This window comes from Botryllus schlosseri, chromosome 16, assembly GCF_051294905.1.
Source record: "Botryllus schlosseri isolate E-star chromosome 16, Bs_hap1, whole genome shotgun sequence".
NCBI classification, from domain to species: domain Eukaryota; kingdom Metazoa; phylum Chordata; class Ascidiacea; order Stolidobranchia; family Styelidae; genus Botryllus; species Botryllus schlosseri.
This window is the reverse complement of record NC_137251.1, coordinates 13,496,187-13,519,654: the sequence shown is the minus strand read 5'-3', so window position 1 is coordinate 13,519,654 and position 23,468 is coordinate 13,496,187. Positions and strand designations below refer to the sequence as shown.

Sequence of the window (23,468 nt, the reverse complement as noted above, 5' to 3'; positions counted from 1 at the left end):
CAAATCAGTAGTTTGTCTCCAACATAGAATACTATGGGGTTTTGGCCTACTCTTTTGCCATCCCCTATTAAGCTCGAAAATCCTTACTGGAGATGACAATGATGCGCAGTAATGAATTGCAATTAGCATGCATAATTGCATACTCGCAATAACACTGTCCACTTTCGCAGCCCGACTAAAGAACTATCACGAAAAAACGAGTATTTGCTTATCCGATTCATAGCAATGATGAATCGGAATTTCTCGGCTCGTGCTCGTCATGTGCAACGAAATCACATTTTTAACATCTCTCACATTTCGCGTAATACATAGTGATCATTATTTTCGAACCGTATACAATTGGCCAACAAGGTTGTGCTGATGATGAAATTGCGGGTATGCCGAATACCCACAATATTCACAGGCATATGTCGCATACCGAGGTTCGGCACTCATGTATAAAAATTGAACATTGAACATACGACTGCTCTGCTTTTAAACCCCCAGGAACATGGTTAGTCGGAAAATGTAGTGCCAAAGAGGAAAAGATTCTAAATATCGCGAAGGCCTGCTGTTGAATTCGGTGAACTTAGCAGATATGGTTGTTGCATATATAATAGCATCTTATGAAATACGTCGGAGCCGGAGCTACCCCTCAAATAACTGGCTCCAGCTCCGGTAAAAATGCACGGCTCCGGCTCCAAAGCCCTGCTACAATGGCGTCTGCATCCCAATTTTTCATCATGCGCTTCGTGATGTAAGAACCATGAAATGTCCACGCAGTCTTGCTTCAGTTAGGATATTGCTGTACATTGACCATAACACCCACTGAGCTATATTAACAACCTATTTGTTTCATTTGAATGTTTATCATTCACAATCAGCAGACAATGGGCCATCTACAACGGTAGGCCTATAAAGTAGGCTACAAGCTGTAAAATGTCGAAGGACAAGTACACCAACAGTGCAAAATCTACGATACAAACGAAATGCAGGTTGCAAAAAAAAAATTGACAATTTCGATAGTTTTTGATCTAACGCTACAATTTTGACAAAATTATGACATGTCCAAAAATCATTTATGTAGGCCATGTTATAATCACAATATCGAATGTAAGCGTGGAATGACCGAATTTGCAGCTTCGCCGAGGATTTATTCAGACTTGTTTTGCAGCAGCGACCGTAGTATTTCTGGCAATCCATAAATTCTCTTCCAGAGCACAGAATTTAATGAATCAGGTCTTGATCGTAAGCTACTGTCGCACTGATTCGTCTAAAAATACCTGTCTAATTAGGACTAGCAGCAACCATAAATACATCATCCACTCAAACCGAACTAGAATTGATTTCGCAACAATGATATTACAACTGCAAAAAGGTTGACACCCTCAAGACATTTTAATAGCACAATAATCCACACATGGCACATAATAATTGATTGCTTCATTGTCATAAGTACGCAATTTGACTAGAATTAACACTATCGGCGGATATAAATGTAGCATAACTCAGTGCAAAATAGTAAGTGGTTAGCATACGGAACACCGTGCACATAAACGGATTGCAATAACTATCATAATCGGCGCGTAACAGCCAGAACTAGGTAATCACTGTGGGTGCCTCTCTTCCTGTAAATTGTGGGATTTTCGACAAACGCAAGGCTACCTCGACGAGTGGTTTCAAGGCTTCTTCAGCAGACGCTTCCAAGTTTTCCGCATCTGAATAATGGAGATAATGATGTGCTCAAATCATCTTGAAACCCATTCGACTGTTCTGAGTAATAGCCTAGCCATCGCCGCGGTACTGCTAACACAAGCAAATCTCACGGCTTAGTGAAATTGGTCTACGTCACACTTTCCATTTGGTCAAAGGCATATTGACGGAAATTTTTGAACAGCTTGCGGAGCATTAAATTTGATAAAATGGGTATCAATCGAAAGCTACCGTGGTACTGATTGTGAAATTATAAATTTATTCTGCTCGTGGGCCTGTAACCCCCCAAAATTGATTGAGTACGGTATTGTGATGCAACCATGCCGTCCGCAAGCGTATTGGCCATTGTTGCGCAGCCAACTCAGCATTCACTCTCTCACTTTCGTGTACACTTGCTCCCGAGCTGCTCAAGACGACATGGAACATTCGAGGCTGATTTTGGGGGGTTATAGGACCAAGGGCAGAATAAAATTGATATGTTTGCAATCAGTGCGACGGTAGCTTTCGATTAATACCCATTTTATTAAATTTAATGCTCGGCAAGCCTGTCAAAAATTACCATAAATATGCTTTTGGACCAAGTGGAAAGTGTGACGTAGACCTATCTGACTGAGCCATGAGATTTGCTTGTGTCCACACCGCATAGGACACTATGATTTGACCCTCACCAGAAGATATGTAGCTGTCGATATACATTCTGATAGTAGCGCCGCTACTACCAGTTCCACTGAGTCGAAAAATAACCCGTGATCCATCTCCGAATATGATTCGAACACCCTAAAAAATAGGCCAGTGAATAAAAAAATCAACCTCTGCTAATTTCCAATGTGCACCTGATTTTTTGCGACACTTTGATCGATCGGATCTGTATATTCAAAGTCGTCAAACGTCTTAATAACGAAAGTGTGCGACTGGCTTGTGTGTTCCGTGTTGAGCAAAGACTGGTTTTCAACATATGCCTTGAGGCCACTCATAACATTGTTTGCGGCTACCACGTCGACTTGCTCGTAATCATATCTAAAACAAACATTGAAACGTGTAAACGTTAAACTTGACACGGCAAGCTACGCAACATTCCAGACGTTCAACAGGACGCGACTTGCTTCCAAACTATACACATGGAAAACAATGAAGGGTTCTGATTATAACTCGAACGGCCCGTAAAGAAACAGAAATAATCAAGGCATGTAAACATATGGGACTTGACGTTGGTGTTTCACAAGTTACTCTGCTAGAAAGTTGAGGAATTATACCGCAATACAATGGAGACTACTGCAGAACATACATGAGTTGGGTTTTTGTTTATAATTTTATCATTTCAAAAACATCACGAGAATGTGATACAATGAAAATATTGAAAGGTGTCGAACCGACTTGGAGTAGTCTTTGAAATCATACACCAGACACCCACCTGGGCCTAGACGATGTAAAGCAGAGGCATGCACAGTGCACACTGTATGATCATAGATCAGTGATTAAAGCTCAACGTAAAATGGGCGTGCGATAAAATGAGGTTGCAGGCGGCTACTTGTATTTTTAGCTATAACGCTGGGTATGTAATCTCACAAAACAAAACAAAACTTACGTCAATGTTAACATACGAAACATCAGAACGAATTTAAAGCAAAGCACGAATTTCTCGTTTGTAAAGCATTACGTCAAACCAGGTATAATATTGGTTACAGTTCAGGATTTCAAAGCACCCACTCAAGAAACATTCAAGGCAAACCTCGTAAAGCAATTCCTTCCAAACTCTCTCCAATGTTGTTTCACGACTTGTTCGACGTCCGCGTTAGCGTGCATCAATATCGAAAGCCAAGCCAAAGCCGCCCACAAGCCGTCCTTCTCTCGTATATGGTCGGACCCGGTACCGAAGCTTTCCTCGCCACAGAGGGACAACTGCCCCGCGTCCATCAGATTACCGAAGAACTTCCAACCTTCAGAAGGCTACAAATTTTTAAAAGGAATTGAATTTGAAAAGATGTTGCCGTACCTGTGGGCGTCTCGTACATGGATTTCTGCAATTTCGCCGCGACCCTGTCTAACGCGCCGCTGGTAGGCATACTGCGAGCTACACCTTTCAATCCATTCTTACGAAAATACGGTATGGCTTCGTAATTGTTGGCGATAATAGCCAGGGAATCACAAGGAGACACGTAAAATCCATTTTTGCCAATGAGCATGTTTCGATCCTGGAATTAGAAACGCAATGAAGCAACAAAGTATGCAAAGTAAGTAACGAATAGCTACCCCGTCTCCGTCAAAAGCAGCACCAAAATCATGCACGCCTTTTTCCATTTCCTGCACTAAATCTCGGGCGTACGTCAGATTCGGATCGGGATGGGAGCCACCAAAATCTTCCTTTGGCACGCAATGAGCCAGCGAGTCCTGGGAGCAGCCTAATTCGTCGCACAAAACGCTCTTGGCGTACGGCCCGATTACTGCGGAAGAAATATTGAAACAGGTTGGCAGCAATTGTCAGTTAGTTGCGTGTGTTCGAGGGGGTCGTACTACAAAGTCAGTTCTGAAAGAGACTCTTGGAGGTGCAGAACTTCAATATACAATTGAACAATATGTTGAACTAGATCTGACGACCCGTTTATTTTCATGGGTAATCGTCAGCAAGTATTACATGATACGGCTGTGGACTGTTCATATGTAAAGTTTTGTAATCTCTACTAATTGACGACTACCCCTCAGGAGTGTCAGCCGAAAATTCGGGTTCAAGGTTATATTATTCAAATGTATAGTTCTGAATTTATATATCCTTATTCGAAGTTTCGCCATGTTTTAAAATCGGATTGCGAATACAGTCTCATCTGTCTTTGTAGAAATATTGGCGTCGGTTGAATTCTGGTAAATGCTTATTGCGCTGTCCATAGAAATCATCACTACAACTGTTCGACGCGAGAGGGTCTTCCGCACAGTTGGGTTGATTTATGACAGCAATTGGAGATCACTTCTTGGTTAAAATGGCGAAAAGTTGAATTTCCTAGACTACAAATATGGCCTGGACTGGAAGTACTGGTTTCTTACTTGGCTGGAGTTTGGTTGCAAATTATTCAAGTTTATGAGATGCTTTTTTTCGAATTACTGCCACTTTTCAGAGGTTCTAGGTAAAATATATCACATTTTCATATACCGTAATTTTCCATGTATAATGCGCAAAATTTTCACGATTTTTTGCCCTAAAATCGGGGGGTGCGTATTATACATGGGAACAACGCGATTGAAAAAATCTCCCTCGATAAAAAACTTGAAATCACACCTTTCTTCATGTTTGTTTCCAATCGCGCATCACCTCTAGCCATCGTGCCCGTAATTCGTATTATAGAGTCTAGAGCAGTGGTTCCCAACGTGGGCGATATCGCCCCCCACGGGGCGATTTGTCGGTCCAGGGGGGCGAAAATAGCCAAGGGGGCGACAGGGGGGCGAAAACAGACGAAGGGGGCGGTAGGGGGGCGATGACGCGTTGAAATGGCCATATTGGCGTCCATGACCGTAACTGCCACACCCAAAGCTCGAAGGGGGCCCACAATTTTTTCAATAACTTACATTAATTATATAGTTTGGAAATTTAGGCCACTTTTTCAAAAACTTTTCGCGCTGCGCGCCATTTCGTGGTCACATATTTCTTGCTTATTGGATACCCTTCCTCCAAGAAATAATACGCATGAGTTATAGAAATGGGCATACATATGAAGTTTCAGGCCATGTAACATGCGACCCCGAGAAGTGCGCCAGAACGAGAAAACCATGGCGGAAAAGGACTGCCTTTCTGCTGACCGACTTCGATATATATTCGATATGAATATGCATTTAATTGTCCATAGGCGCCAAAATGGCTGGCGCCAAATGTTCCTGTCCTGGCAATCAGAACCCCACAAGAAAATGCCATGTCGCAGAGAAAAATTAATTGTCAGTGCAGAAATGCCAATTTGAAATCTTGTTCGTCTTTTAGTTTAGTACGTATGGGCAATTTGAATATCCTTTGACATAACAGACAGGCCACGAAATGTTATTACGCAACGAAGTCATTATACACACGGGTCCGCCCGAATATGTTCAATTATTATTTACGGGCCCTACATTTTCCAAGACACCTCACTCAGCTTTACCGGTAAATCTGTATACATGCGGAGGGAGAGGATAAAATATTGACAGCAATATATATGCAATTCCCGATCATATTGACCGGACTCAATCATGAATGACAGAAATTTTTCGCCCTTCGCGCGAATTCAGCCAACTAACTACATAGTCCAACAATTTGTGCTGAGAAGTAGCGGTAAAGAGGTATCGGGAGAGTTGGGTCTCAGGGGTGCAGAAGTTTGCTTTATCGCCCCATTGAGGGGGTCAAGACCAACCTACTGGGTGGGGCTGACGAAGTGCTGTTACTTTGGAAATCAAGTCGGAGAAATCACCTTTTTTGTTATTTAACTCACCAAAATTTAGCTGGGAGAGTGTGATTTTGAGGTCGAGCCGAAAAGTTGACCATTTTTCTTAGTAAACTCGCCGGTGATTTCAGTCTGTATGCCCATTTTTCGGTTCTCAATATTTGGGGGGGCGATGATCGGTGCGGAGTTTGAAAAGGGGGCGATGAATCGAAAAAGGTTGGGAACCACTGGTCTAGAGTGTAACGCGCTGCCAAATAGAGACGCGTGTTGCCAATTAACGGAAAGCGCCTGTTGCCAATTAACGGAAAGCGTGTTGCCAATTAACTAGAATCATCTGCAAAGCACGCGATCTCTTGCTGAGTTAGTTCGCCGTTTGTATGCGAGCGAAATTAGGTCGCTGATTGCTACAAGCATGCGCGGCAATCCTTGCTAATTCATCGCGTCTACGACAGGTCGACAATCGCATACGCAAGAGGCCATGTGCACAAGATATAATCGCTTGCGTAATCAGTCGCATCTCCAACAGGACTGGTACGTCCGATATAACCGTTGGCTTGAGCAATCACATCTGTATTTTTAATAGGCCTCGTGCGCAAGATGTCGTGTGTCGCAGCCTGAACTATCGCGTCGCCAGCCTCGCAGGCTTTGGCTACTATCTACTCTCGTTTAGAGACAATGCACTTATTGTATTATGATTAGCGATGGTTATGTCATGATTGTTGAACAGTGACATCGCGAAACAGACAACATCATATATTAAAACACAGCTATTCGTGTACTGCGAATGCAGAGTGCGTACTATACACGGGTACAGGCTTTTTCACAGAAATTACATGCTATTTTAAGGGTGCGTATTATAAATGGGGGCGTACTATACTTGGAAAATTACGGTAGTCAGAAAATATACTCTTTATTGGCAAAAATATATTTTATTGGCATTGGTAATTTTGAATTAAAATATTTATATCGTTCGGGCACTCATCATCAGTACCATAGTCACAGCTGAGCAGGATGAAATGCCTGCCTAAACTTCATAGTTTACTTGTTTGTGTCCATTGACCATGCTTCAACCGTGTAAAGAGATAAACTAAGGTGTTACAAATTTTTATTGGCCAAAATATATTCCGAAATTTGGTGAATGAGCCGTCGGAATTTGAATGAAAAATGCGCAGTTTATAGCAAGCATCATTACCCCAACTGCACTCACCGCCGTGAAGAGCATCAAATCTCAGTTTCAACTTTTTGTCATGGATATAGTTCTTTAGGGCAGGAAAATCAAATATATCTTTCATCAAAGTCAGATAGTCGGCGACCGAACTGATTACATCAATGTCAACTTTTCGCTATAAAGAAAACATAATTTATGGAGTGTCACAGTCAACGTCTGTCACCTATGCATGAACAATCACACATGCCTTGATATGTAAATTTTTGAACAATCAATTCAGCATTCAGGCATTCACCTTATTCTCTCCGATACAAAATGATTGATGTCCGATCGTTGAAATATCAATTTCCAAGTCTTTACAGATATCGTAAGTGTTCAACTGTTTAGAAACCTCATAAATTGCATCTGTGACTTTCGATGGAGCAGGGCCTGAAATCACATCAACGAATTATGCGGAATAATATGTCTTTCTCTTGATAAGGACAGCAAACCTCCATTTGAAATATTATATTTGATCCCAAAATCAGCGTTAGGACCGCCAGGATTGTGGCTTGCGGTAAGAATGATCCCGCCAGTGGCCGAGTATTTGCGAATAATGCACGAGACCGCCGGAGTTGACAGCAGTCCATTTTGGCCAATGATAAGTCTTCTAACCTGTTCAAATCCAACAAATCAAAGACTTGTTCAATCGCACCAGGAAAATTAAGCAGCATATTGATTATACAATTCATGCGCCGACTAGAAACCCGAAGATAGAATTCTGCCTCCCTAAGCGGTAGAAAATAACAAGTAGTGACATGCCAAAGTATGATTTACGACAATACGACATCAATACAAATCAACAAAACTATTGCTCAAATTACTATAGTAGCCTATATTAGGGCAGCATAGTGTCATTTTAATCCCATATATAGGCCTATGACAGGGGCGGGCAACTTCTGATTCCTGAATCGATACATTAATCACGTATTTATCCACCTATTCACAGAATAAATTGTATTTAATGAAAACTTCAAATTTGAAGCAGAGAGACCAAAACAGTATTTAATCAATATATGAATGTAATGTACTTGAATAGCTGTTTAAATCAACGAGTCATCTGTGGTCGATCAAAGTTATCCACAAGTCCTTTGGCTGTGTGTCTGACATAGAAACACTTAGTAACGACTGCAAGTGAACACCAGTTAGATTAAAACGCAGCCTTGTCCTGTTGATGTTCATGGTTGAAAATGTTTGCTCGCAAAAGTAGGCCTATGTAGACCCGACTCCGACACCCAAACATAACAGGTAGTTCCATGGCCATATTTCTCAGTCACTATAATTTGACGTAGTAAGTAGTGGACAGTAGCCGCTGGTCAGACTATCATGTAAGACCGGAAACAGTCTGCGGGCAGCTCAAAATCCCTTCTGGGCCGGGTCAGACCCGCGGGCGGTATATTGACCGTCCCTGGCCCGTGGTATCTAGTTGAATCAAAGGCAATAATTTTCCACACAGCCTCAATGCCAACTGCAAATATGTCAGTGAGATTTTGAACAAGTGAAGAATTCTATTTCTATAAATTCCAGATCACAAATAAGTCTACGTCAGTACGTTATCTCCTGCATGCAACGTATGTTCATTGTTCATATACGGTAACTGCTGATAAATACCAAAAAAATCAGTTGCTGTCACAAATATCAATGAATGTTTAGGCCACTGAATAAAACAAAACATGAACTCTTTACAACAATACAATGTACCAAAACATTCGGCCCATAGGCTACCACTTACTCCGTTAGCTGCCGCGACTTTCACTATTACTCGAACTGCCTCTTTCATGAAGTATCTCCCATCCCCACCAACAACCAACACGCAGTCTTCGCTTGGCTTTATTACAGTCATTATAGACTGAATGAAATTTTCCGTGTAATTGGTCTTCGTGAGGAAAACCTAGGACATACGAACACGCAAGCTGCACAAAAAAGTCTAGAGCAGGCATTTAAACTAGCTATCAGTTTGCTCTAGAATTGCTAAAAAACTATGTTACAGTGCTCTCCAGTTCATACTATATATAGGTGGTTAAAAAGGCAAAATTCAGTTTTCGATTCACATTTCATCAACTATAGTCACTAATCTTTACCAAGAGGAGAGCATAAGTGTGAGAGATGATGCCTGTGGAATACAATATACGAGAACCTGACTGGGAGCAAAGAGGGGCAACACAAACTTGTGTATAACCAAAGCACAGATTAGCCTAATCACTATAAGAAAGTACATACGCGCAATATATATTCACTTCATTGAATGTTATCAGGACTCAGAAGGAAAATTACAATAATAGAACCATGAGGCTACCTGAGTAGGCTTCCTCAATCCGCTGGTACCAGGTTTTTGGTCATCATACGGTGTTGTCGATACAGATGTGACTGTATAACTTTCACACATGATCAGTTACAAATCAACACCAAATTCAACAGTACGAGATCTGAAATACATGATCAAGTCCATATGATTGAGTCACTTGTAAGGAATTAAAGGAATCAAAATCTAAAAAATTAGCATGGACATATGAAATTAAGGCAGTATTTGAAGGGCATGCAAGTTCACTTGTAAGAAACTACAACAGGTTAACAAAATAACAATGACGTGTTGATTATTATTTCATTTTATCACTAGTTCTTACATTTTTATATGGGCTGGGAAGGATTAGCGACAAAATTAAGCATATAAACGCGAATATAGGACTGAAAAATCCTAAATTCCGCCATTTTGCGACAGTATGTTGCATATGATATCCCTGCTTAGCTATTTCAGGATCCTCTGACTGAAACATTGATCCTAAATACGCTAAATGCGCGATATTTATTGCAACCCAGCACATATTGAACGGCACAGCCCACCATGGGCGGGAATGATTAACGGCATCAACCGGCAATCGTGATTGTATGTGCGGACATTTCGTAAGGTGTGAGATTTTTTTCCGAAGGACGTATTCAACATAAGTAATTAACGATAACGACATCAAGACGCTGGCCAAATGAAAACTAAGACCATGCAAAATAGCACTAGCTGTGTAAGTTAATAGAATAGCCGTTGTTCTTCCAAGATGTTTATAGGCATTGAAGACGTATTTTTTCAACCATTTGCTCATCGGAATATTCCAATCCACAACTAAGTTTAGCATCGAAAATGGTAACAGCACAGAAAAAGGCCTGACAACCACAAAGCTAGACCATGTGGAATTACCACGGCCCGCTCGGCCAATCCCTGAAATCATGCATGTCGTTTGAGAGAGGAAGCAAATATAAAAGTGACTAAAATGAAACGAAATCGCGCTCTGATACGATGACATCCAATGATTAGCAACAAAGGGCGTTAGAGAAGGCAAGTCGGGCTGCGCGCCATCAATAAACAAATATGACAATACACACGTCGACAGTAACAAGCATACAAAGGAACATACCAAGCTTTTCAAAATATTACCAAACCAACTCTTTGAAAACCCTTTCGGGTACAGAATGGAATCTGAAAAATCATGATAAGCCACCCACGGACCGAACAACAGAGTACCACAATGCATGCAGAACGAAACGTAAGATAAAATAGACGGAAAAGTGGTGATCGACTTGGAGTCGATGTCGAATGCCACAGAAATTACTTTCATTGCCAACAAAAGTAAAATTCCCCGGATCTGATGCCAGAGTTCGGAGTCGTGCACGAGATACTCTCCAGAAATCAAAAATACGGCGGTGAAAATGGAAATTAATTTAGAGCAACTATAGGACGAAGTCGACAGTACGAGTGTCAAGGTGTAGCTGGCAAAAATATAAGAAAGCATGATTAAAACGGTAGTCACAATATTACTGGATTCAATGCTGATAAGAGATACAAACCCAAGAAATATCCCAAACAAATGTAATATGCCACATATCCGTGGTGATACGCGTGGAAACACAGCATGCATCACACTGATGGCAAGCCGAAACAGGAGACAACAAATGAACAAAGTTCGAATGCTCTCCAAGGATTGAAGGAGCACGGTGGTCATGCAGTTCCGAACTAAGTTACTGCATTCGCTACGAAAATCGTAATACTCCACTCTTTCCTGCACAATTTCAGCCAGGTCAAAATCCTCATCAAACATGTGATCAGGCAGTAATCCATCTTCTATATTCGACATATATTCATCCACATTATAATCTTGATCACGCGACATCGCCACGTGTGTAGTGTGGTATTTAGATTGAGAAGAATATATAGTGATCTAAAAATTGAGACGGAATCTTGTTTTTAATTATCCACAATAGACGATCTTAAACCAGAACCCAGAGCTAAGATTACCAGTATTCTATCAGCATCAACACCATGAGAGACCTGGATATGAATAATGTTTATAAAATATTACTTAAGACTATATTCATCAAGCCTCACATACACTCAAGTTCGACATTAAATACACTTGGTACATACGACAAGCTATCAGATTCAGCATGGACTGATCAAAGAAAACCAATAGATATTTACAGAAGCTGCAAGATTCAGCGTACAAAGGTGTGTAGGGAAAGACAATAGGCCTACATTATTTCTATTTGAATTGGTAAAAATGAACCAAACCTTTGGTGCATAGTTAAGTTTGGAATATGATGGACAATAGACATTGGACATGGTTGAACTTGATCGGGACTCGGTAGGCCTACGCGGTAAAACTTCTTTGACATAACACCAATGGCAAACCAGTGTTCTCCCTCCATTACCACAAACCAGCAGTGTTCTTAACTAACACATCAAATTTCACGCGTTTTCTATGATAATTAACTGTGTTCCCAACAAAACTTGGGGATACATCTACAGATTCTAAAATAACGTCGTTTGTTATATGTACGAAAAGCACATGTCGTGTTATTGCATAGGCCTATTTCAGACGTAGACAACTTATGCGTCGATACGAATACATACAAATGAAACGTTCAATTCAATAGTGTTTCGCACGTTCACTAAGACAATGAACGCATCATGGGAAAGGTCGGAAAGGACTTCAGGTATTTCATGGATAACGACGCCGATTGGCGGTCATGGGGAAGACTGGCGTGATATGAGAGCGATATGATATGATCTAATTCAAATTAGGCAGTTTTATAACATTCCTACAAGCGTTTATTTATTCATTCGTTTACAAATTCCTATAAAATATTGCACTATTATTTGTTAATGCTTCAAAGCACTTTTCCTAATCTGACTGAACTTTGACATAGTCTAACTCAAGACTATCAGAAAAATATTTTTGTATTATGGTGCATCAATCAACAACGAATCACCCAAATTCAACACAGGGACGATGCATAAGAGATTGTGGATTAAAAAATTTATTCAGCCCATGGACCAGGGTACCGTCACAAAATACCATTATATGAAAGAAGTACAGTGTGCTTGAAGACTAAGGTATAATTAATAAGTCATGAAAGCACAAGCACTGTTCAATCAGTCATTGGTAGCAAACTATAGAGTGGGCATCCAGAAGGCATAGCGGCCCTGCCATTCAAATCGACAAGTTCCACAACACATAAACATTCCAATACCTCGACCCCCCCACGTTTCAGCAGCTTGTACGCGGCAGACATTGTACCACCAGTCGCTACTAAATCATCAACTATTACCGCTGTTTTACCAGGAAGTAAATACTCCTGTTGCATTTCAACTGCAGCCGAGCCGTATTCCAAGGTGTATTCTTCTTTAAAAGTTATTCCGGGTAGTTTACCGGCTTTTCTAGCAGGAATGAAGTCTGCATGCAGCCTTGCGGCAAGGTCAGGTCCAAATAGAAATCCACGAGAATCCATCCCCACGACCATATCTATTTTCTTGTTGGGATGGGCTTTTTCAATTCTATATTGGAACAGTTCGCCTATCAGTGGCAATAGCGATGGGTGATGTCCGAGTGGGAAGACATCTTGGAACATAATCCCAGGTTTAGGAAAATTGGGATAAACTTTCAGTCTGTTTTTGATAGTTGCCAATTTTTCATCGTGAGATGCATCCATCGTCAAGCCAGAATTTATTCAATGCTAGAATCACAAAGTTATTGCCGTCTAGATTCAATATTCGGTGATCTTGTAACCACTAACTGAAATCAGACAGAAGTGTTCATTAGATATGATTCTATCTACAAATAATCATTTTAATGTAATAGAATAAAAAGTGATATAAAAATTGAGACAGAATCTTGCTTTTATTATCCACCATAGATGATTCTAATCCAGAACCTAAATCTAACAGTACCAGTATTCTATCAGTGATCAACATCTAGAGAGAGTTTGATAGGAATGTGTATAAAATATTACTGAAAACTATAACCATATGCTCAAGATCAACATTTAATACACTTGGTAGCTATAGGCTACTGTATCAGATTCAGCTTGAAATGATTCATCAAACAAAAGCAATAGATGATTACAGAAGCTGCAAGATTCAGCCTAGAAAGCTGTACAAAGAAAAATTAGCCTATAAATTATTTGCATTGGATTTGGTAAAAATGCTACTAGCTTTTGAACCGAATCTTAGGTGGTGAGTGCATAGTTAAGTTTGGACAACATGTTATTTTGAATATACGATAGATATGGTTGAACCTGATGATGGGTCGATAAGGGATAAAACTATTGAGTGTACCCCTACAAGAATTCATTCATTCATTAATTCACAAATTCCTATAAATTATTGCATCGTAATAAAAAAGACCGTAATATTAAATATTAAATGAGTTGAAGATTACGGTATAATTGATAAGTCATGAAAAAAGTATTCAATCACTCATTGGTAATAAACTATAGAGTGGGCAGCCAGGGGGCATAGCATCTTGGGCCTCTAAATCCCCAGGTCCCACTACACATAAGCAGCACAATACCTCTACACCCCCACGTTGCAGCAGCTTATATACAGCAGACGCTGTACCCCCAGTCGCTACTAAATCATCAACTATTACCGCTGTTTTACCAGGACCTAAATACTCCTGTTGTATTTCAACTGCAGCTGATCCGTATTCCAAAGTGTATTCTTCTTTAAATGTTTTTCCAGGTAGTTTACCAGCTTTTCTAGCCGGTATGAAGTCTGCATGCAGCCTTGCGGCAAGGTCAGGTCCAAACAGAAATCCACGAGAATCCATTCCCACTACCATATCTACTTTCTTGTTGGGATGTGCCTTTTCAAATCTTGAATGTAACAGTTCCCCTATCATTGGCAACAGGGAAGGATGATGTCCGAGTGGAAACACATCTTGGAACCTAACCCCATCTTTTGGAAAATTAGGATAAATTTTCAGTCTGTTTTTGATGGTCGCTAATTTTTCATTGTGAGATGCATCCATTGTCAAGCCAATATTTATTCAATGCTAAATTCACAATCTAAAAGTTATTGGCGTCAAGTTGCAATATTTAGTTCTCTTGAAAGGAGAGTCTCTTGGTACGTTTTGCCTAATATAACAGGTGAGCAGCGATGTCGTACTTTAATAAAAAATAAAACAAAAAATTAAGAATTGTATGAGCGCAGGACACCGATCCCTTACAGGCGGCTCAAAGTCAAGTCTGACAGAAACACGAAACACAGAAGTGTTCATTAGATATGTTTTTATCCACAAATAGGTCTACAAATGATAACACAACAGTTCCAGCTGACATCATCAGATTCATGATTAATGCTCACTTCTCTGCATATAAAAGGCCTATCGATTGTTGAAGCAGCTGGTTCGTCATGCTCTCTTTGGGGTCATAAATGTCATCGTTTGGCATCACTGTAAGTCTGTACCATCATCGCAGCAATTCAAAAACGAGATTAGGTTCCAGTGCGAGTATTGTATCTCAAGAATGGGTGGCATGACAATCTAAGCGCGATGGGTCCATAATCTTAAATTCCTATACGCAATGAACACAAATCCGGTGATCAGTAGCAGATTTTAAAATTTTTTCCATGCCCTAGCTATTCGGGCTAAGGAGTTGAGTCAATTTTCTATATTCATTACTGACCCGAACCGGATCCGACTCTCAAAACTTCAAATACACCCAAACTCTATAAAATCCTATACGACTATTGCAATTCCGATCAAAAATATTTTCACTTTGAAACGATTGGTGTACTGTAAGCTGCTCTATATTTTACTCAGAGCCGATGATTCTAACAGACTCTGTTGCACCCGCAGCTGTCCGTACTGTGCACTCAATCTAAACAACCTTGCTTAAGAAAATAGAAGGATGGGCCTTCTTCCATAACCTGATGCGATGCGCCGCGGCTGGCTTATGACTACGAGCAAGCGAACTTTGCACCGCAGGCGGGTTTCTGCGCGGCGTTAATGATGAAGTGTCTGCAATCACCTGCTATGATTCTGGCCCCATCAATGACGTCATTATTCACAGGGCAAAAAATTCACAATTATTTTGTACAGCCTCTTGGCGGTACAGAACTTCAATATACAATTGAATAGTGCAGTGCTCTTCAACCTTTTTCGTCTTTGTACACCCTTTTAAGGTTTACTTGGAACTGGTACACCCCTGACCGGATAACTCATTGATTCCGTATAGTAGCCTAGAATGGGTTGCCATACGTCCGGAATTTCCCGGACATGTCCGGAATTTCACTGAAAAATCTGCGTCCGGGAGGAATTTCTGAAATATGCCTAAATGTCCGGAATTTTGAAGGCTGGAAGCAGGCTCAAAAACGTTTTTCGTAAATCAACATAAACAATATTATTTTCAAGCAGATTCATGCTATTCAAAATTTAAGTTAATGCAATGTATAATGATATTAGTTTGGACACCACGCATCACCCTCTCCAAAAAATGCAATCAAAATACTATAAATATAACCATCATTTACTGAAATAAGTCCGATTGTAATCGCAATTATAAGCTAACGGTATATTTCTAGAGTTGGTTAAGGCCGATTGGATGCTTCAATCACAGGCAGTGGTTCCAAATCTTGGGGCTGTCCGCCTTTATCTGGGGATCGTGATGATGTTGGACGTAATCAGCTTCCTAGGCTGTGAGTAAGTGTGGGCAAGCTGAATTTTGTTAGTAATCAGCTTATCAAGTTTTGAGCTTTGCCACGGAACATTTTCAAGTGGAAAATGAGGTCGCGACCATAAAAGGCTGGAAATCACCGGATGTGCATTGTGCAACCTGCTGGTGCATTTTATAGTAGCCTAATATACAGAGGTGGTCAAAGTAGTCACCGTCGCTACTCAAGTAGAAGTAGAAGTAACGCCGGAATTTCTAGTCAAGTAGAAGTAGAAGTGGGGGTTCACAAGTAAGTAAGTAAGTAGGTATTCTACGCTTATTTTTGCCTAAAAAACTAAAAACTGTCAAGTAGAAGTAGAAGTAGTCTAAAATCATAACTACTTAAAAAGTAGTGTGAGTAGGCAAAATCTACTTCAAGTACTTCAAAAAGTAGAAGTACTTCGTTACTGACCACCTCTGCTAATATATCGAAGAATCAATATTATTGACAGAATTCATACATAAAATTTAACAGCCAAATGCATATACCGGTAGTAAGTGCCCAACAAGTTACATCGACTACCCTATTGTGGGCCCAAGATCAGTGCTTTTTTGGGCGGAAGGGGAAGAAAATATGTTGTTTCTTTCCTGATTAAAACACATAAACACATAGCCGCACCGACCTAACTGTATAGCAGGGCTGTCAAACACAATCCTGACAGGCCAGACACGGCCCGTCAGATGATTTCATCCGGCCTGTGGAGGAATCTATTGCAAACCCTAGCAAGTAGCAACCACCAGAGCTCACATTACAGATGGCCCAATTCATGACCTATGTTCCACTTCATACCTGTACAGTGTACAGTAGGGCTCTTCAAAAATGACTTTTTTTCTCAAATCGTACTGGCTACTTGATAAAATTGCTAGGTTACCTAATTTAAGCCTACACACAAAATTTGGTTCAATTCCAGCCAGTAACCGCTTTGCTACAGGAAAAGAAAGTTTCTATTTATTATATAGAAATATATAATAAAAAATATGATAATTTTGCGTTCACCCCATGAAAGTGTTAGGCTGTCTATGGAAAGGATCCTCACCAAATTTGGTTCAATTCCAACCAGTGGAAGCGGAGTTATTGCCGTCGAAAAATTTGGATTTGAATAAAATAGTATTTACGGTGAGCACAACCATAATAAACAAACAAAGAATCGGTCACCGTAAATACTATTTTATTCAAATCCAAATTTTTGGACGGCAATAACTCCGCTTCCACGGGTTGGAATTGAACCAAATTTGGTGAGCATCGTTTCTATAGACAGCCCAACATTTTCATGGGGTGAACAGAAAATTTTCAAAGTTTTCAATATATATTTATATATAATAAATAGAAACTTTCTTCTCCTGTAGCAAAGCGGTTACTGACTGGAATTGAACCAAATTTTGTGTGTAGGCTTAAATTAGGTAACCTAACAATTTTATCAAGTAGCCAGTAAGATTTGAGAAAAAAAGTCATTTTTGAAGAGCCCTACTGTACAGTGTATTCAGTCGATGGGCAATGCTTTGCTAGTGTGACGTCATATTGACGGTCAATGTGTTACAGATCATTTTAAAATCCGCTAGTGGGCGCTAAAGAGTGTCCGGAATTTGCTTCACAAAAATATGGTAACCCTAGCCTAGACCAGGGGTGTTCAACTTCCTTGTTATTCACGGCCGTGCCTCGATTCCTTACATAGCATAGGCTACTACCGCATTCCGGCGTGGAGTCGTAATGGCCCATCTGGACGTCATATAATCAGGACTCTAACTGCCGCACCCCAAACCCGTCGATTGGGGGGGGGAGCTCGAAGGGGTCCCAAAATTATTTCTTGAATAAACATAAATTATCGAGTATATTTTTAAAAAATTTTCAACGTCATTCAATTTTTTCGCCCTACGCTCGATTTAATGTCAAATTTCTTGATTATTGCATGGGTAGACTTCCCCAAGAAAAAATATGCAAGATCAATAGCAATGGGCATTTCGGTGTCGGCCATTACCGCGCCACGACGCTCCAATACATATGAAGTTTTAGGCCAAGTAACAAAATGCGATCCTAGAAGTGTGCCAGAATGATCGGCTGCGAGAAAACATTGGTCAAAAAAGACCACCCTTGTGCTGACTGAAAACCCCGAGGGGACCAAGGGGCCCGCCCGAATTATTTTATTTACGGGCCCTACATTTTCCAAAACATTTCATTTTGATTGTAAATCTTAAAGTAAATCTGATTACCTGGGCAGAGAGAGAGAATAAGAAAATTTATAACAATATGTATGCAATTTCTGATATTATTGACGGATTCAATCTCGAATTATAGAATATTTCACGCCTCGCGCGATCTTACGCTATAAACTAGCCCACTAGCCCACAGCGATGGCACATGCTGGAGGCGGATGCTTATTATTATTATTGTTGGTTCGTTGAATAAAGCTGAGCTTGTGCTTTGGATAATAAACGCCGCTGTAAATAAGCAGATATCTTGACATGGTGGCAGCGGTAAACGTGTAAAGACAAGTCAGCGTGAAGATTGATTCCGAGAGACTCCAGTGTGCCTGCGGGTAGACAGAGAAGCGAGTTCCGGTAAGAGACAATGGCGAATCCGATTCCGAAGATGGACTGGGGATATGACCCCCTCTCCGAGGCTCTGGAAACGTTCCAGGATATGATAAATGTATACTTCGAGCTGAATGCCACTACAAATAACGCCAAGAAAGCCGCGACCATAATGATGGGATTAGGCGATGAAGGCGCCAGAAGAGTACGACAATCGGGACTGTCCGCCGATGACAGGAAAGTGCCCGAACGAATATGGGAACTACTCAAACTGGAGATCGATACAAGTGACAGAGTGAGCTACAGAGTTCACAGATTAGAATTTGCGAAGCTATGTCAGTTAAAGGATGAGTCACTGACCGACTTCGTCCACAGAATCAGAAAAAAAGCTAAGAAATGTGATTTTGAAGACAATGATGTAGAAGAGAGATTGGTGGAAAGAATCGTGGCATCCACCCCAATCGAGAAACTAAGAGTAAAGATCTTGAAGAAACAGAAAGGCTTCACGACTAAGGAAGCCCTACAGTTAGGTTTGGAACTGGAAGCGCTACACACATACAACAGTAGCCATGATGCTCCCGAAGGAGCAACTTCAAGTATTGACGTAATCCGCAAAGGCGATAGAGACAAGACCTGCAACAAATGCGGACTATCACACGGTTGGAAATGCCCAGCATTTAGATCTCGCTGTAACTATTGCGAAAACTATGGCCACTGGGAAGATTTCTGCGCAACGAAGAAACGTGATAGCGACGGCAACGCGAGAAGCAAGCAACAAGAGAGCCACCAACGTAAGGCTCCGAGAAAGTCAAAGAAACATCAAAAGAGTCGACACACTCGACAATCAGAAGTAAAAGTGTATGACAAAGACAGCAGCAGTACCGACTGTCAAAACCCTGATAGTGATGATGACCAAACAAACACAATTTCATCGATCACCATTGGAGCTGTAAACGACTGCAAGAACAAACAGGGTAAGGAAGCATACACCAGGATTAAATTCAAGCATATAAACCCAAAGTTGACTGGGAGCTGGAAGATTAAGGTCGACACTGGAGCTGGAGCAAACACTCTTCCAAGACGACTTTTCAAGGAAATATTCGGGAAATTCAAACCAGAACCCAATGTTTTGTTAAAGAACTACTCTGGTTCGCGTATTGAGTGCTTTGGATCGATAACTCTCCGCATCAAACGGCCACATAGCAAGAAGTATCGTAAAGATAAATTCTACGTGGTTGACACTGACGGTCCCGGCATCCTAGGCCTGCCCACCTGCGAGGCACTCAATCTTGTAACACTAAATCTGGACACATGCAGTGTCATGGACAAAGCTCCTCATACAGAGCAGACACCGCCTAGAGTGGATACCATTGAGGACCTGAAAAAATGTTTTCCAGACTGCTTTGACGGCATTGGCAACTTTAAGGGTGAAGAAACTCTGCACATACACAAGAACGCAGAACCGTTCCAAGATGCTCCGCGGAAATGTCCAATCCATATTAAGGATCAAATCAAGGAAGAACTCGATAAGATGGAGACCATGGGGATTATACGGAAAGTCACCAAACATACTGACTGGTGCTCTTCGCTTACTGTGGCGATGAAGTCAGATAAAACACTGCGAGTCTGCCTTGATCCAAGACGCCTTAACGAAGCGCTGAAGAGAAATCCACACAAGATCCCTACAGTCGAAGAACTCCTGCCAGAATTCAGCAAGTCAAAAGTATTTTCTAAGCTTGATGCTAAATCTGGATACTGGAGTGTGAAGTTATCACCAGCCTCACAAGAACTGACGACATTTCGAAGCCCCCTTGGCGACAAATACTGTTTCTTGCGCCTACCATTCGGGCTCAATGTATCACAGGATATATTCCAAGCCAAAATGGATGCTATCATTGCCCAATGCGAAGGTTGTGTTGGCATATCTGATGATATTGTGATACACGGGAAAGACGATGACGAACATGACAGGCGACTGAGACACTTCTTGTACACTGCGAAAAAAGAGGGTCTCATGCTCAATTCCAAGAAATGTTGCATCAAGACCAACTGCATCTCGTTCTTCGGAAGACTCCTGACTGATCACGGTGTAAAACCTGACCCGACAAAAGTCAGTGACATAACCGGCATGCCGACACCACGAAACAAGCAGGATCTACAAACATTCTTAGGCATGGCACAATTCCTAGCCTGTCACATTCCAAACTTTTCGAAAACAAGTGCGTCATTGAGAGACCTCTGCAAAAAGGATATAACATTTCTCTGGAATGAAGATCACCAGCACTCCTTTGAGCAGATCAAGAAAGCAATCACTGACAGCCACATCCTACAATACTACGATCCTACTTCACCGGTCACTCTGGAAGTGGATGCATCGCTAAAAGGATTGGGAAGCTCGCTGGTTCAAGGTGAGCGAGTAGTCGCTTTCGCAAGCAAAGCTCTGACGCCAAGTGAGTCAAATTACAGTAACATTGAGCGAGAGTGCCTAGCAATTCTGTATGGCATAAAAAGATTTCACCATTATCTGTTTGGCCGCCACTTCAAGGTCATTACTGACCACAAACCGCTTGAAATGATATTCAAAAAACCGATATACTGTGCACCCCCTCGCTTACAGAGAATAATATCGCAAACACTAGGCTACGACTTTGTGGTATCCTACAGACCTGGACCCGGCATGGTGCTTGCTGATGCACTCTCGCGTCTACCAAACCAAAAAGACGAGACTGCAACTCTCGACCACAGTGCAAACACAGTACCTATCAGCTGCATAAGTGATATGCCCATTGACTTCTTGTGTTTTTCAAGTGTGAAGCAATCGCAGATACAACAGCGAACTGCCACAGATCCGATCTTGAAAACCGTTGCCGAAACCGTACACATTGGTTGGCCCGACACGATTCAAGAGGTACCTTCAGACATACGAGAGTACTGGAACTACAGGGATGAGCTAGCCCTTGAAAACGGCATCATATTCAAAGGAAATCAGACAGTCGTTCCAACATGTCTGCGATCAGATATATTACAACAACTGCATGAGAGTCACCAGGGCATCGAGAAGACAAGAAGACTTGCCAGGGAATATGTATATTGGCCTGGAATCAACAACGACATTTCAACACTCTGCAAGTCATGCGAATCATGCCAGGAGCTCCTACCAGAACAAACAAAACAACCGATGAAGATGCATGAACGCCCACCAAGACCTTGGGTGAAACTCGGAACTGACATTTTCGAGATCAAAGGTAGGAACTTTCTGATCATTTCGGACTACTTTTCCAGATACCCCATCGTGCAAGAATTACGATCGATCACATCGAAATCCGTCGTCAACAAAACGAAAAGGATCCTGAGCTTATTTGGAAGCGTCAAAGAAATAGTCAGTGACGGTGGACCTTGTTACCTCAGCCAATACGACAAATTCTGTGATGAATGGGGCATCACGCACACAACCAGCTCACCCCGACACAGCAGATCCAATGGCTTCATCGAAAGACAGATAGGATATCTCAAACCTATCATCAAGAAATGTATCAAGACTGGAGGAGATATCCAGGCAGCGTTACTCAATGTCCGGGCAACACCTCTCGACAATGTGCTGCCCAGCCCTGCTGAACTGCTATTTGGCCGCCGCATCACAACGAAGCTGCCTACTCACGATATCATCTCAACACCTCAGGTATACAGAGACAAGGTTGACCGGATAGTGGAAAACCAGAAGAAATACGCCGATCAGCACACTAAAGAACTTCCACTACTGCACCATGGACAAAATGTACGGGTGCTGGACAAACAAGATAAAGTTTGGAAGCCCGCGACCATATTATCGCGTGAAAGTGACCGAAGATACACGGTACAAATGGCAACAGGACGACAGCTTGTCAGAAATCGGGCCTACTTGAGAAATGTGGAAACATGTGCCACGGAACAAACCTTGACAAACGTTGTGGACACGTCAAGCACATCCATACCGATAGAACAAGAAGACAGCACACCATCCTCAAGCGCCTTGAACACAAGCATACAGACTACCAGATCCGGCCGAGCTGTACGCAAACCGAAACGCTACATCGACGATGACGAAAACTGAAAGAGGAGGATGTAGTGATAAGAGCCATACTGAGAGACTACTCGCTACAGCGATGGCACATGCTGGAGGCGGATGCTTATTATTATTATTGTTGGTTCGTTGAATAAAGCTGAGCTTGTGCTTTGGATAATAAACGCCGCTGTAAATAAGCAGAAATCTTGACAACGTGTATATTAAATTTCGCTGACAAAGTAGCGGTTATAAAATGTAGACCGTGATGAGGGTCTACTGTTTGGTTTTTGACGCTATGGGGGCCAAGACCAACGTTTTTTAGGCGGGGGGCTGACGAAGTGCTGTTTCGGCCCTGCATATTCTCATGTTAAATTGGCTACTGGCAACTTCACACCGCGGAGAGCGCTTGTGGTGTTCTGCGACATCACTGATTTCTTGAGGTATACCTTGCGTATAGAAGTTTTTAATTGTAACAGTAGTCGCGTGGGCGCTAAAAACTTTTACATGTGGAAGATTTATTTCATCTATAATATGGGTAGTTTCATATATTACTCTGAACTATATTTATCCATTCTTGGCACACGTGAATGATTAAGCGATGGAGCTGATGAAGGGGGTGTAGGCA

General features: G+C 41.5%; 3 protein-coding genes and 1 pseudogene across 4 annotated transcripts in view; all 4 read right to left on the bottom strand.

Annotated features, from left to right (window-relative positions):
• Window positions 1-1,321: 1,321 nt before the first annotated feature.
• Window positions 1,322-9,871, bottom strand: LOC145458293 (phosphoglucomutase-1-like). 2 transcript variants are annotated; one of them, XM_080336629.1, is made up of 11 exons: window positions 9,593-9,871; window positions 9,029-9,145; window positions 7,749-7,911; window positions 7,553-7,686; window positions 7,297-7,432; window positions 3,943-4,133; window positions 3,686-3,884; window positions 3,422-3,629; window positions 2,526-2,709; window positions 2,361-2,469; window positions 1,322-1,697 (listed from the first exon to the last, which is right to left on the bottom strand). In XM_080336629.1, exons 1-11 carry the CDS (start codon window positions 9,680-9,682, stop codon window positions 1,579-1,581), a joined length of 1,650 nt encoding a protein of 549 aa, XP_080192755.1. In that variant the 5' UTR covers window positions 9,683-9,871; the 3' UTR covers window positions 1,322-1,578. The 2 variants fall into 2 exon arrangements, with proteins under 2 accessions (XP_080192755.1, XP_080192754.1); XM_080336628.1 differs by having other exon boundaries at window positions 9,029-9,187; window positions 9,593-9,869.
• On the bottom strand, window positions 9,722-11,453 carry LOC145458295 (protein-serine O-palmitoleoyltransferase porcupine-like). Its single transcript, XM_080336632.1, has one exon. It carries the CDS (start codon window positions 11,451-11,453, stop codon window positions 9,894-9,896), a length of 1,560 nt encoding a protein of 519 aa, XP_080192758.1. The 3' UTR covers window positions 9,722-9,893.
• Window positions 11,454-11,500: 47 nt separating this feature from the next.
• LOC145458300 (adenine phosphoribosyltransferase-like) overlaps window positions 11,501-23,468 on the bottom strand; it is a 171,167-nt gene continuing 159,199 nt past the window's right edge. Inside the window, exon 2 of the mRNA XM_080336637.1 lies at window positions 11,501-13,355. Within this exon, the coding sequence (XP_080192763.1) occupies window positions 12,712-13,272 (561 nt within the window). The 5' untranslated portion in view covers window positions 13,273-13,355 and the 3' untranslated portion in view covers window positions 11,501-12,711. The remainder of the gene's footprint in view (window positions 13,356-23,468) is intronic.
• On the bottom strand, window positions 13,357-15,643 carry LOC145458303 (adenine phosphoribosyltransferase pseudogene; annotated as a pseudogene).